The sequence below is a fragment of the Danaus plexippus genome, chromosome 23, assembly GCF_018135715.1.
Source record: "Danaus plexippus chromosome 23, MEX_DaPlex, whole genome shotgun sequence".
NCBI classification, from domain to species: domain Eukaryota; kingdom Metazoa; phylum Arthropoda; class Insecta; order Lepidoptera; family Nymphalidae; genus Danaus; species Danaus plexippus.
This window is the reverse complement of record NC_083551.1, coordinates 3,851,383-3,866,014: the sequence shown is the minus strand read 5'-3', so window position 1 is coordinate 3,866,014 and position 14,632 is coordinate 3,851,383. Positions and strand designations below refer to the sequence as shown.

The 14,632-nt window shown below is 29.8% G+C and overlaps 2 protein-coding genes across 2 annotated transcripts; both read right to left on the bottom strand.

Annotated features, from left to right (window-relative positions):
- Positions 1–899: 899 nt before the first annotated feature.
- LOC116774924 (uncharacterized) lies at positions 900–2,646 on the bottom strand. Its single transcript, XM_032667711.2, has 3 exons — positions 2,481–2,646; positions 1,906–2,158; positions 900–1,770 (listed from the first exon to the last, which is right to left on the bottom strand). Exons 1-3 carry the CDS (start codon positions 2,613–2,615, stop codon positions 1,445–1,447), a joined length of 714 nt encoding a protein of 237 aa, XP_032523602.1. The 5' UTR covers positions 2,616–2,646; the 3' UTR covers positions 900–1,444.
- A 4,539-nt stretch (positions 2,647–7,185) lies between these two features.
- On the bottom strand, positions 7,186–10,466 carry LOC116774751 (uncharacterized). The gene is made up of 3 exons (XM_032667497.2): positions 10,320–10,466; positions 9,922–10,177; positions 7,186–8,055 (listed from the first exon to the last, which is right to left on the bottom strand). Exons 1-3 carry the CDS (start codon positions 10,464–10,466, stop codon positions 7,733–7,735), a joined length of 726 nt encoding a protein of 241 aa, XP_032523388.1. The 3' UTR covers positions 7,186–7,732.
- Positions 10,467–14,632: the final 4,166 nt, after the last annotated feature.

Sequence of the window (14,632 nt, the reverse complement as noted above, 5' to 3'; positions counted from 1 at the left end):
TCTTTAAATTTAATTCTGATTTTTAATGGAAAAATCGATACCATCGTATTAAGTTATCGATTAACTTTGAACGTTGTAATTTTAAACGTCGACTTTCGTTCATATCAGTACCAATATCCAGTTACAGTCAATATTGTGTAAGTCATACGAATTTCTTTTTAAAAATGAAAGTTTTAGTATAGTCGGACTTATCAAAACTATGTATACAATTATGAACCTACTTTCAATCAGTGAGGAGTGAAAGTTGTGCGAACTTATTATCGTATTTGCCTACCGAACAGAAACGAGTTTGCTTCGGCACGTAGACTATTCGCTATTTTCTGTTGATTAATGTAAATGACTTAAAAGGTCCTGTTTTGTATAAGGTCAAGAGAAAATTTACTCAACCCATAAATTTCTTTTGATCATTCCGGAAATATCAAATTTAGTCATCAGTTTGTAATACATATGTAATATAAATTAAAAAAATGTTTGTTGTGTCCTTTCAATACTAAATACGTTTAGTAAATTGCACTCGACAATATAGAGTTTACTATACGGGATTCTTAATAATTTATTAGATTTTTGCTAGAAAGTAAAAGAAAGGAGAAGCTTACAGACAGATGCCGTAAAAATTTTCACACACTTCAATTATATTAAGCATAATGTACAACCTCCGAGAGATTTTTCATCTCACGCTACAATGGAGACATTAACAACTCTACATTGCAGCTCATATCATTCTCACACTGTATATTCACTTGTTTTTAGGACATTATTTTCTTTTCTGATCCCGATTTTTTTTTTTTAAATTTTATTTTATAAAAATTACACTTATTTTTTTTAGTATATCGGAACCAGATATATATTAACATTTATAACTCCAAACATTTAAAGAGGTGTGAAATTAAAATCATATGTATTGTAAACGACGCTTTATTTTTACATGAATCGATCGTGAAACTTCAAAACTAAGAATGTTTGAAGCCAAAAATAAATATCGGTGATAAATATGACTCGTTTGACTCGCACTCACAACTTGATAATTATATACAAAGACAAAATGATAATATAAACTTAAAAAACAAAAAATAAAAGTATCTTTGGAACAAAAAACTAAAATATTTGGTAATAAACACCAGTTTCCATTACATATTCTATGATAAGAATATTGACAGAATTACGAATATACATATTATACATTAAAAATAAATATATACATTATAATATACATGTAAATATCGATACTTATACGTAATTATACTACGATATAAGAATATATACAAAAATGAAAAAATAAAAAAATGATAATCAGCCGTGAACTTAAAGTGTTAATGAAAAAGGAAGAAAATACACGCATTCACGATATAAACGGTGGTCGCCAGAGAGAATAAATATGAACCTTAGCTGGTAATCAATAAATTAGTTAATTTATTATCCTAAATACTTCAGCAAGAAGTTCTGATTACGCCTGCTTGACATGGGCGCCGTAAGCCATGTTCTGGGCATCCTGGGATCTTCCCCAGCCTCCACCACCTTGGCTTTCCCAGCCATGTTCTTCATGAGCTGGTTCCGCCCATCCGCCACCGCCGCTCTTAGACTTTGATTCAAGGAGTTTTTTCAGAGCTCCGAAAGCGGCTGCGATGAAAGCGATCTTTCCTAGGAGATAAGCCTTGAAGACTGCGAAAGCAATGATACCAAGGAACAGAGGAATGAGGGCAGTCAACTTCAGCTTGATGAGAGCGAGGATTGGGAGGAGCTTCTTTAGCTTCTTCTTCTTCTTGCCACGGCCTGAAAAGAATGTTAAAGATAAAATATGTCTTTTCCTTATTTTATTTTTAAATAACACGCAATATAATTAGTAAGTTCCATCCATTTTATATTATAAAATTGAATTGATTATTTAAAAGACCTATAAAGGCTCACCTTCTTCGTCAACAGAATTGTCTTCAGTGAAGGCTTTAGGCATCCTGAGTTGCAGAGCGTGGTTGTCCAGGAAATCCACTACATTGTCCATAATTCTCTCCTCAACTAGCAGTTCTCTTGCTTTTGGTTCTTCGGGCAAGGGTTCGTAACTCCTAGCAGATCTTGGTGACCCAGTTCTCGAGAAAGAGATGCCATCAACCACGCTGAAGTCCTTCGCCACTGCCAAGTTCTCAGTAAACTTCATAGCCTTTTCCTGCAAAATAATGTATTTGTAAAATGTGTTGAATAAGTTAAATGAATTTACAGCCCCTGAATTTTAAATAATCTATAAACCTCGTTTTATATAACATATTTCAAATATGTTGGTTCTATACCAAATTTAAATTAAAAATGAACTGTATAATCAGTGTACTAAAGTATCTATTTCAATTAAACAAAATAGATATTTTAAAGACTAGAAAGATGTTAAGTTCTGTAAATGTTTAGAACCCATAATTTTATCAATTATATCGTAGATGTATTCCGGTCACATCTCACTATGTAATCACAACTTCACTTCACTTCACTTCACACACCTTCAAACACAACATGGTGTCGGTTTCCACGCAATCCCGTAACGTTGAGATGAATTTCTCCATGACCCCATCCTCCTTAGCCATCGGCAGAGCCGCAGCCGCCGCAACAAACAATACCACGCAGTACACCTTCATCTTTACAAGCGAACGTTCAATTGTCAATGGTAGCTGTAAACGGACAGTTTTATTTTGTTTCTCCCCTCCTTTTTTCATATGTCACTCTATGATGAAATAAAGCTTTGCTTCGTTTGAGTGTATGACAGGTAATTCATGAATAAAGTATGCTATGCTCACAATGTTCGGCCGTTTAAATTACCGCTAATCCTAGATTTATTAAATTCTTTTCATTCTTTATATACTATTGTAAACATAGCGAGTAATGGTGGATAGTAAATTATTTTAGAGATTTTCATTATAAACCAATCCTTACTGGTTTTATTATTGTTATAAAAGGGTTAAATTTATGATTTTGATTTGATCACTTTTCACTTATTTCTGAATGTTTATCAATTATTCTTATCATGTAAAAAAATTAAAATCAATGAAAATTTCATGTCTTTTAGACTCTCAAATATTTACATATTAAATAAATTATTGTTCCTACATCAGAATCCTCGTTATATTTAACGCTATTAACAGTTTGAATTACGCCAGATGTATATATTTTTTTACACATTTAATTACAGTTTTAATAATACTGGCGATGGAATTAGGTAACGAAGAGTTTGAGAAAGTGGCTTTTTCTTTTATGAACCGAACACCTTTTGTAATTGTGAATACGAAAGGTCATAGGTTCAATACTGTCATTTTATTTTGATGGTCATGCAATACACGCAAGTTTCTTGTATATGTATCAAGGGGAAATTCAGTTAGTGTGTCATAATGTTATAAATGAAAATTTAAAAAGAGAATAACTCTTAACAATTAAATTTTTACTTAAATGTTATTTATGGCGTGAAAACAAATAGAATTTTATATAATTGCTTTCTCTAAACAAAAGTTTACAAATGCGTCGGTATGACTAAACAAAATCCTGTTAAAATGAAACGACAAACATGTTTCTAAGACAAATACTACTTTGGTGACTAGGTTAAAAATAAAATATATGTACTGTTCATATTAATTCCGTTTGTTTAGGAAAATATAATAACACTCGGCATTTCTTGTAAAACATAAAAATGTTGACAAAAATGATGTTACTTACTTAAAAACACGTCATTATTTCCCTAACTATGTATAACTCGTATGATAGAAATATCAAGGAAGTGTTACACCATCTGGTGTCACCAATTCATCTGAATTTAATTGTTTAAAGCTTATGTGTAAAGATATAATAGATTATAAATGTTGTACTTATATTTACAGTGGGTACAGAAACGCGTAAAGCAATAGAACTTTTTTCAATTAATAAAACAAGTGATCTTTCATTGATAATATCCTAGATGGGCCGTAGATAACTTGTCCTTATTTATAATAATTTCTAATAAATTCTGTTTATGTATTAGAAATTTGTGAGAATATAAATTTTTTCGAAAACGATTTTTATTCTATGCATAATTTTTAAATTAAAGGCGATTAAAATAAATAAATTCTTAATTAAAATTCCGTAACAATTTTTTTTTTTCAATATGTGTTATTAATTGATTTTTTAATATCTTCATTGCTTTTATCACAAGCATATGTTTTAATTTATAAAAATCATATATTTTAAGAAATAATAAATTTTCACATAAAAATGGTACACACTTTTATAACAGTAAGCAACTGTATGATTTCCTGCTCTCATCACCCTGTGAACAGATACATAAATTGTTAGATATGAGAAAAGAAATCTTATTACTCTTGGTGAAACTCGACTTAACAATTAAATTGTTTAATAACAAATCTCAGCTTAGTAAGACATTCATAGTCTTATAAAATTTCGTCATATTATACATATTAATAAGTAACTAAGATAGATCTCAAGTTATAATTCTTTATGCGGTATTATCTACAAAGTATATAATGAGATCTAAGACTTTCGCGAGTATTGTATAATCCGAAAAACATGAGTTTCATGCAAAGGATATTCTGCGTCCAATTTATGATAGGCCTTATGAAATTGTTGATTTCTTCCGGTCAAAAATATCGATAACTTTCCAATCGCGATAATAATTCGGCTATTCGACATTCATATTACTTATACAGGATGTGTTAAATGGCTATTTGAAGGCATAACGTATTTAGCGAAAGTGTAGTAGAAACATCAAACGTATAGAACATGAATTTAAACTGCTCAATTATGTAATTCTCGTATTCTTGACCACCGGAGTTGAGCAGACTCGAGACAGATCGAGACTCAGTTGTTTAAGATACACATACTATATGAGACGGATCAAGACTCAGATATTTAAGATAGTCATACTATCTATTGATACAAAATACAGAAATTAGTTATTCGCAAACAAATTTTTATCAATAAAAAAAAGAATAAATAATTTACTTAATTTATTTTGGAGCTAATCAGCGTATATAACATGTTATCTCATGATTAAAAGAAATAGGTTCTTATTTTTATTTAATATCATTGATATTACATACTACGTAAATACTTACGTACGTCATAAATTTTTCTCGAAAGTCTGTTTTGTAGTTTATCTACAAAAGCTTATCTAACAGTGAATTACTTTTGTTTTCACTTGTAATGTATAATCTCTCTTTGTTTAGATAAACATCGCTTTAAATCTGCATGACGCTGAGAAACCATATAGTTGAAGTAGAAATAAATACAAAAAGATCTTAATGCCGTTAATAGTTTAAAGATACCGTTTATTTTATTATTTATTTATTAAAACAATTTTTACTCTTTTTATATTGAACATATCTTAAGAACATTGGCTATCAGCTATATATTTAAGAGTTCAAAGAGATATGCCGAAATTTAATGAAGCCAATTTGCATTGTACATCCATAGCAATACAGTTCATTATATTTTGACATAATCATCTTAAATGACTTTTGACCGCTTTATTCAATGTTAAAAAGCAACAATAGTATGAAGCAGCTTTATGTATTGAGACAACTTAAACAATAACGGACTGTAGAGAGAGTTATTTCATCCATACGAGGGTAGACTGACTTAAAAAAAACATTTAAGGCCTTATTTCCTTTCTCATAAAGTTGTAAACAGTGTGTCACTTAAATTTCTAGCATGGAAGTAGGAAGAATCGCCTCTGGCCCCTCTTAGAATATGTAAGCAAGATTTTCACAAATTAGTGATGTACAATACGTATAGAAAATTCACCATCAGTTTCAGCTTTCAATCGAATAATTAAAGTTAAATGAGAAAACCTTCGTCCAATTAACTATTTTGGTCATTGGTAGAGAAACTAAGTACACATGCAATTTATATTCTCTATTATTATTATTATTATTTAGAAATACTTTACATTGTTACTAAATTTGAGCAACACAATATAACCATACAAACAAAACTAACGAATGTCATATAATAGTACGAACTATTTGGCCGTTGAATGACAAAATCTCTGCGCATGAACACCTAATTCCGGTTACGAACGTGATAAACAAACAAAGAAAGTTCCGTGAGCAAGTCGACGCAAACACGTGTTGTAGTCCGTCTATGAAGACTTTTCAAATAATTTTTGCATATCACTTTATATTTTTACTGTTAAATATAACTGATATCCACTTATTAATCTTTATAATTCAGAACTTTATTACTTATGTAATTTAAATGGCTGTTAAATTCATCAACTAATATGATTAATATTATATTAGTTTGAAAGAGATTTAAGTCATTAAAATTGTATTTTGTACCGTAAATAAATCTAGGGGTCAGTCAAAATTATTATAATCTATACCGTATTAAAATTTTGTTTCATATACATTGATATCTCAATAAGTATAATATATGTACATATGTGTATACTGAGAATCTGTTTAGATTTAATTCAAGCAATGTAAAAGTAAATATTGTAAACAAATTAAAAAAAAAATATAAGATGAATATACTTTATTTTTAATATAATTTATTTGTGTTTTATATATTTTTTTTCTACCAATAAAAAATCTATGCGGCCGCAATTACTATATTAAATGTGAAAAAAATGAAAAGTATCGTAACGGTACGAGGCAAGAATTTGATATGAAATTGTATTATCACTTTCTTACGCATATTTTATTTTGATAAGTACGAATTCAAATTTTTAAAACTAAAATATTATAAGAAATTCTTTACGAGCGTCGTGACTTCAAGAATCAGCTCAGATGTTAATAATTCACCAAAATTTAATGAGAATCGATTTGATAAAATGTTATTTTTTAATTATTTAATTAAGATTTGTGTAAATCAAAAACGTCACAAAAAGAACATTCAAAAACAAAATCAACATAAAGGGTAAGAGATATAAAATACTCGACTATTTGCTCACCAGGTATTTTATTTCCAAGATTTCCGCTAATATCACTATTAAATCTTTAATATGTGGGTTAAAATTATATTTTGAAGTGCAAAAAAATAAAAACAAATTTTATTTAAGTTCTTTATTTGTACGAGTCGTTGTCCAGACAATATAATAAATTTAATAAATATTTATAGTACGTGAAAGTGAAAATATAATGATAATAATATAAATGAACTATAATAAAATATATGAATAATAAATATATATACATAAGAGTGATTTCATTCGAATATACATAAGATAAATATATAAATAAGTTCGCAGTGAAATATATGTAAAAGTAAAAATGTAATACATTTATATACAATATTTACAAAATATACAAAATAAAAACTACGTGAACAGAAACAATAATAAACAGAAGTAAAATAATATTAAAATGTATATAATAAAACTATAAAAGTATTATATGAGAATAGATCTTAGAGAAAGGACTAGGACTAGATCACATGGAGTAAAAAACTTAGCACAGACAGTGACGAGTATCGTAAAATATTTGTTCATAACAAAATACACAAATACGGATACCGTATAGGGTGTGAAATATATACTAATATAGTACAACAGGAAGGATCATACAAACGCAGAACAAACTTTATGGAAAACAAAACAACAACTTTCATTACCATCCCTCACAAAGGGATTATGGACAATAAATATACAATAAATATCCTTATACCTACAAATAAATAACCATCGTATGTTATCTATGATCGTTCTATCGTTCGCATAAATATGAAAGAGTTTGGTTACAAAGATTGCGCCTTGTGGAACCCTTAGAATTCATTAGTCTGACTTGTTGTGTCCTGAATAGGCGAGGTTTTGGGCTTCGTCGATTGACCTGCCCCAGCCGTGTCCACTGCTAGCGTAATGCTCTTCATGGTGTGGGTGGGCGACTACTTCATAGCTAGTCTCGTGGTGTTTGCTGGCGAGTAATTTCTTGAGGGCAATAATACCAGCAACCAGGAGGGAAATCTTAGCTAAGAGTACTGCTTTAGCTGCAGCGAAGGCAATTATTCCAAGGAATAAAGGAATGAGGGCCATGATTTTCAGTTTTGCGATGGCCAAAAGAGGGAGGAGCTGCTTTATCTTCTTCTTCTTACCACGAGCTGTAAATAGAATAATGTTTTTAAATAATGCAAATGCTTATCGACATGCTTTTTTATGAACCAAAGATCTAAAAATAAACAAATTGTATAAAATATAAACGCATAGAGTGCTAATAATTACTTAAACTTTCTTTTTATATTTACATTGAAAGTGAGCCCGTTATTTACTTTTTGTTATTAGAGGCCCACATAAGTCGGTTCTCATATCGTTTGTATAATCTAAATGAGAACAAATTAAAAAATAATCTCTATTGCTTGTTATCAACAGTTAAATATTTATATTAAATTATATAACATTATTAAGTAACTAAAAGTTGACTAGTAAAAACCATATAAAATTTTTAATTACAATTAGACTATTCAAATATAATAATTTATAAATGATTTTAAAACTGATCAACTAAAAAACAAAAAAAAAATCATAGTACTTTTTTCCATTTTACAAACAAAAAAGACATTGCAAGAAGAACCATTATAGTTTTACCTTTAGCCAGTCAATCATCTTTTAACGATATAGTCAGTTACATATTAAGATCAATTACTCAGATATCAAACTACAAATCAATTCACAATAAAGTTGTAAGTATAACATAGTAATTGGCAAAACAGAGTGGCAGATCAACTTTCTTCAAAGTCTGGGAGTGGTTCTCATGCGCCGATTTCTCGATGACTTGTAAGGAAACTGGTTTTCTCATGAAAGCTTGAAAGGACATTGAACGGAAATGTCTAATAAACGTAGGAGGAAGGATGATCTGACCACTTTCTCGGCCCAAGGCCTTTTACGACTACGTAAATTTATTCAGATCAATGAATGGAATGATACAAATTTACGATACTAAAGATTTTTTTTTCTGTATGCGTTAGGCTCAGAAAATTGACGAGTCATTCCATTTCGCTCCACTAACTTATAAACTTGGTTTGAATTACTTATAAGTAATAATTATATATAATGACATGTCTACACGCAACTTGAGCGTATGATTACAATATTTTCCAGTAAGCTCTATTGGTACCGCAACTGGTAATGGGTACACTTGTTAGTCACATGAATGGACTTTCAATGTTAAACTTGTACCTCACCTGTATTTTCTAATACATTCTTTATTATTGGGTCACGAATGTATTACGCACATGTTTTGATGTTTGTGTGAAGTCGGTACACTTTTATTTTGGTAATCCTTGATATCATTTGTTTTTAATATAATTTAGATTGATTTAAAAGAAAAAAATTACGATATTTGCCTTTTAAGTTTTTTATATAATTAAAGTCATCGTTAAAATTAAGAATATTCTTTTACACGAATAGTTACGAATAAGTACGACTAAAAATAATTATAAGAATTATCTTTAATTTATTGAAGCACTAATTGGCTATAAATATAAAACAACGGTAATTAATGAAGTTTTCATTTGCTATAAAAAACACGCCTTACATAAAACAAAACTATGTGATATATTTGTAAACTAGTTCCGTAATATAAGATATATAATTATTACAATAAAAAGTGATCATTATCTCGCCATCTTATTATTTTTGCTCTATTTCCCTAACATTGAAATAGATTTAACCGCAAATTATCAATTCATCTACGTCCACTTAGTTTCGGACAGTGGCCTACTTGCTTCTTTCTTTTGTATTCTTTCTTTTATTTGTACATTTGTTTCGTAACTCATTCTTTTATTTCATAATGATTGTGTAACTTGAATGCAGTTAAAATTAATTGAATGACATTAATATTAATAATTTTAATATATTTTTTTGAAACTTAAATATTATTTAACGTAATTCTTTCAATGTATCGTCTGTTGTATTCAATTATTCTATTTAAAATTATAGAATATATAATTGAAATATGATTTACATACCTTCTTCAAGAGACCTCTTCATTCCCTCGATGGCTGATGAGGGCATACGGAACTGGATGACATGATTCTCCAAGAAGTCAGCAGCTGAGTCTACGAGTCTCGACTCCACTTGGGATTCTCTAGCTTTAGGTTCTTCAGCCAACGGCTCAAAAGACCTAGCAGATCTCGGTGAACCAGTGCCAAGCAAAGTGATGCCATCAGCTAAATCCATCTCCCTCGCAGAGGACAGACTCTCGACATATCTTAACGCCTTTTCCTGCAAAAAATAAATTAATCAGAAATTATTTAGTCTGAGCTGTCACCGACATGTACTTAACTCTAGCTTTAATCCAATAAATCTCACAGTACTGGCATTACAAAAACACAAACAATCCAAATGTTCACTTCACTTAACACACCTTTAGACACAACGAAACATCCTCTTCGACGCATTCTTTGACGACGCCGATGACGCTGTTAGCCAGGCTAGGATCAGAAACTTCTTTATCCAGGGCTGGCATCGCCCGGACGAAGGCCACTAACAGGACAAATGCGAAACGTCTCATGTTGATTCAACACCCCTACGCTAGCAAACAAAGTGTGGCTTCACAGTAAAGACGGACAGTTTTAAGCCTCTCACCCCACTACTAACGGACGCAAGAAAAGTGAACTTAAAGCGGCTGATTAAAACGGGCACAGATGAAATTGTTTTATATTAATACGGTATACTTGATGTGTTTTGGACTTGAATTCGAGACCGCATGTACGTGGGATGACAAATATGAAAAAAAAAATGACTTTAAATAATCTTGATACTGGATAAAACATTTTCAAGAATGAGTTTCAAATAGTGTGTTTTAAATACATATGTGATATATATAAGGAAGATCAAATAGTTCGAACTGATTACAATTACTATTGTTTGTGTTAAGTGAATAACATATTTTTTCGAACAATCAAGTTTTATAATTGTAATATAAATAATATTTTAAAGGCAATGTTTGTCTTGGTTCAATTTTAAACAGAGAGTTTTTTTCTCACGAATAAGAACAATAACTAATTCAGGGGGCCACTGATCGGTGGATCTGAACTTTCCATCTTTAAAAAATATCTTTATATAAATACCGTTATTTATAAAACAGTAAAGAATAAAACAGCTGTAACCTACCTATTCCATACTAACACTAAAGTTAAAAAATATAAATATATTGTTTTGTGACTGTCTATTTAGTTGTTTTTGTCAAAATTTTAATTAATCAGCTATAACATAATGCTGGGATATTATTCTTATTAGTTATATTTATTCCGAGTTTAATTTAAAGTGAGACGATACGATATATTAAAATTTAATTCAAATTTCGGGGAAAGTTTCATCTCGTTATGACAATTTACGACGTTGATAGAAATATCTAATTAATAATATTGATAAAATATTTTTATGAAGTTTCTAAATTTTATATACGTACGCATATATAACATATAAAGTATCAAAATCATCTGGTCGTAGTGCATAGTGTGGGAAATAGCTAATTGATGCGAGGAGGAAACTCAACGCGCTAAAGCTGTTTAGATTTCTAAAGTCGGATGTTACCTTTTTGGTTCTACAATACTTTAAGGTATATTCTCGCTCATGTAGATAATAAAAAAAAAAATACACACAAAACACTATTAACTACACACACGCGAACACAATTAAGTATAATCATTTAGTAGGAACTTTATCGATTTAAACATTTTATAAAACGAAATAGATAATGAACTCGGTTCAATAAAAAGAAAGTTCATTTCGGAATTATATAGATCCGTTTCTTTTGTGATCTATTTAAGTCAAAGACGAAGATGATTCGTTCATGAAACAAATATGCCAAATTAAATGAAACTAAGAAATGCTTTGTTGACTGTTGTTCCAACCTCTATACACAGATCTTTTCGCATGATTTTCATTTTAAACTATATAAGTATCATGTTTTTATTAATTAAGTGTTAAAAATGTTTATAAAAATAAAATATTTCGATGTTAATTATATCAGCCTTTTGATTTTTAGGCTGCAAGTAATGAAAACGGATCATTTGCATGTCCAGACAACGAAGCATAACATAAATGTTCTCAGAGTCCACAAAGCATATAAAATATATATTAAATATAGTTACTTCAATATACTCTATAGACAGAGTTAAATTAAAATGATTACATCACGAAAATAGTTCAAGTTTTATACATAGAAAACAGTTACTCCCAAGAAAGGTCTCCTTTATAGCAATAGTAACGACTGATGTCATTGTACGTAAATTTCTATGAGCATTATTTAATAGTTACTTAAACAACAAAACTTTTGTACAGTTCCATTGAATAGAATACATGTGTTTGTTCATTTGTTTTTGATTTATAGTAAAACATATTTTTCTGAATATATTTCTTATCCACACGGTTTTTATAGAATCCTAGTAGTATTAACGTTAGCACCAAAAGTTAATAAAGCGTTTATAGTTAAACAGACAACTAACTGTGATACTTTCTTCTAATAAAACAGTTTGTAACACTTATTGGTCCCTAAGTAAGGATATGAATGAAAAATTTATGCAAATACAAAATTCCACTTTGATGACACAAAACCTCAAACGCGGAAATAAAGGTCATCGTTGCGAGGCGAGGCACGTGTTTGCAAAAATGCGTCCAGTGAAAGTGATTTAGAGGGTTGTCTGAGGCGCTTCTAGCGTTATAATTAACAGCTTGCATAATAATTTTTATATTTATTTGGCTAATAATTTTCTTGTCCTATATTCATGTTTTTTTTAACCAAACTCCAACAATTTTAGAAATTACTTAGATATTTGGACGAAGACCTCGCACGTTATTCATTCTGACAGTCTTAGAATTTTGAAATATCTGTAATGATGGAGAATAGATGTATTGATGTCAGTTATTTTGCTTTGAAACAACTTGACATCAAACTTGAGAAAACAAAGTAATAATTTTCCTTACATCAATCGCTAATACGTTACGAGAACAATTCTTTATTTTCATTTTTGTTTGAAAAACCTGTAACTATTAATGTGTTCACAGTCCTGCTAGGTCTAAAGTTAGCGCCTTATATGATGTAGTATTATAAGCCATAACATGCGGATGTTCCACCGAAGCTATATAAATATTTTTAGCAATATCAAAAGGGTGAAGCAAAGTAACTAAAGGCCTATAAGATGTCAACAAGGCGATACTTTATTTAGCAAAAAAAGAAAAGTCTTAAGTAAATTCAGACTATATTAAAACTACCTAGAATTTTATATTAATTAATGTCAAGAGGACACCGTTATTGTCATATACACTATGTCAACAAATTCCACATATAAATGTGAAAGTTTGTTTGTTTTTGTGTGTTTATCATTCAGTCACGAAAAGACTTCTAAATCCTTAAAAAACTGATATACTAAGGCATTCATCTTCAAACATAAAACACAATTTAACTTTGAATGTTTCTTGCTCGACGTCTATCGCCTTTTCTTTTCTAAAGCCCTTTTTTGTTAGCCTGCGCCAGTAGAGAAACTCACAGGAATTTCTGACCGGTATTCAAAGGTCGACCATCTTAACTTTTTTCTATATCCCAATTTTGTCGGTAGTAGTCCGTTTTCACATATAATAGTTAGCCTTTTTTATACTCTGAATTCAAGGCCTTCGGGCTTTATCTACAGATTGTATAATTTTTAGCATCATCACTATCTGTGTTTATTTCTTAAAAATATTTTTATTCAATCAAAATTCTATCATTTGACATCTTTTAGAATTATAAAATTTTATTTACACTCCTAGCCTATTGCTATTATCGAATACGCTAAATAGGACGCAATTTTCCTCTTGACTTTTTCTCTTTATATTCATATTAAAGGTCTTTTTAATGTGAATGTGTATTTTTATTACCTTAAGTGTTTTTGGCATAGGCATTAAAATTTTCAATGCAGACCAAAGAGCTTCTAAAGCATACTAAGGTTGAGATGTAAGATTTTCGCGAGTATTCATACTAAGGTTGTTAAGACGGAAGAAATTGGTTTCCATCACACTTGATTGAATTATCCATATAAAGCAGTCCAATAAATACATTATATTAACGCCGGAAATATATTAATTTTTAAATATTTCACTACAATGCAATTTTAAATAAATCGATATAATCATAAACGTAAAATTTACTCACTGCATGCATACTCATCATATTAATATTTAATATTTGGGAGTGCCGAGGGAGAAAGCTTAATGGTCAAATTATAGTGTATAGGTCAAAGCAGGCAGAGACATCAGGGCCATTATTTAAGTTAGTTATGTATAATTTTATGACAAGGTACATTCATATAACAACAATTACTTGCTACAGCACGTACTAACTATGATATATTTAGTGGTTTTTTATCATAAAAATGGCCATAGAACTGATATCAATTATCACTAAACATGACCAAGAAACTATTGATATAAAAACGTAGTAAATTCTATCGTATTCAAGTAAGTAATATTATAATTTTCAAGTCAACAGTTCGAAGGAAATTCCACCTTATCTTCATAAAATTCGTAAGGTGGGTAGGGTTTTGCGTTGAAAAGAAGAGAAGCTTTAGTTTCCATTCGTTCTTGATTTTCTAGACATCATTAGGGCGACGACTATAATAATGAAGGAGTCACATTTTCAGAACTGTTTTTTAACCGCTTTACAATGTTATAATATAGTGAAGATTAAAATGTGAATGT

Bases quoted from the DNA above. Each gene is read 5' to 3' on its own strand.
- LOC116774924 (XM_032667711.2), bottom strand. From the start codon at position 2,615: ATGAAGGTGTACTGCGTGGTATTGTTTGTTGCGGCGGCTGCGGCTCTG. The intron at 2,159-2,480 runs GTGTGTGAAGTG...ATTATTTTGCAG, and splicing joins ACACCATGTTGTGTTTGAAG to GAAAAGGCTATGAAGTTTAC. The intron at 1,771-1,905 runs GTGAGCCTTTAT...CATTCTTTTCAG, and splicing joins CAATTCTGTTGACGAAGAAG to GCCGTGGCAAGAAGAAGAAG.
- LOC116774751 (XM_032667497.2), bottom strand. From the start codon at position 10,466: ATGAGACGTTTCGCATTTGTCCTGTTAGTGGCCTTCGTCCGGGCGATG. The intron at 10,178-10,319 runs GTGTGTTAAGTG...TATTTTTTGCAG, and splicing joins ATGTTTCGTTGTGTCTAAAG to GAAAAGGCGTTAAGATATGT. The intron at 8,056-9,921 runs GTATGTAAATCA...TTCTATTTACAG, and splicing joins GAAGAGGTCTCTTGAAGAAG to CTCGTGGTAAGAAGAAGAAG.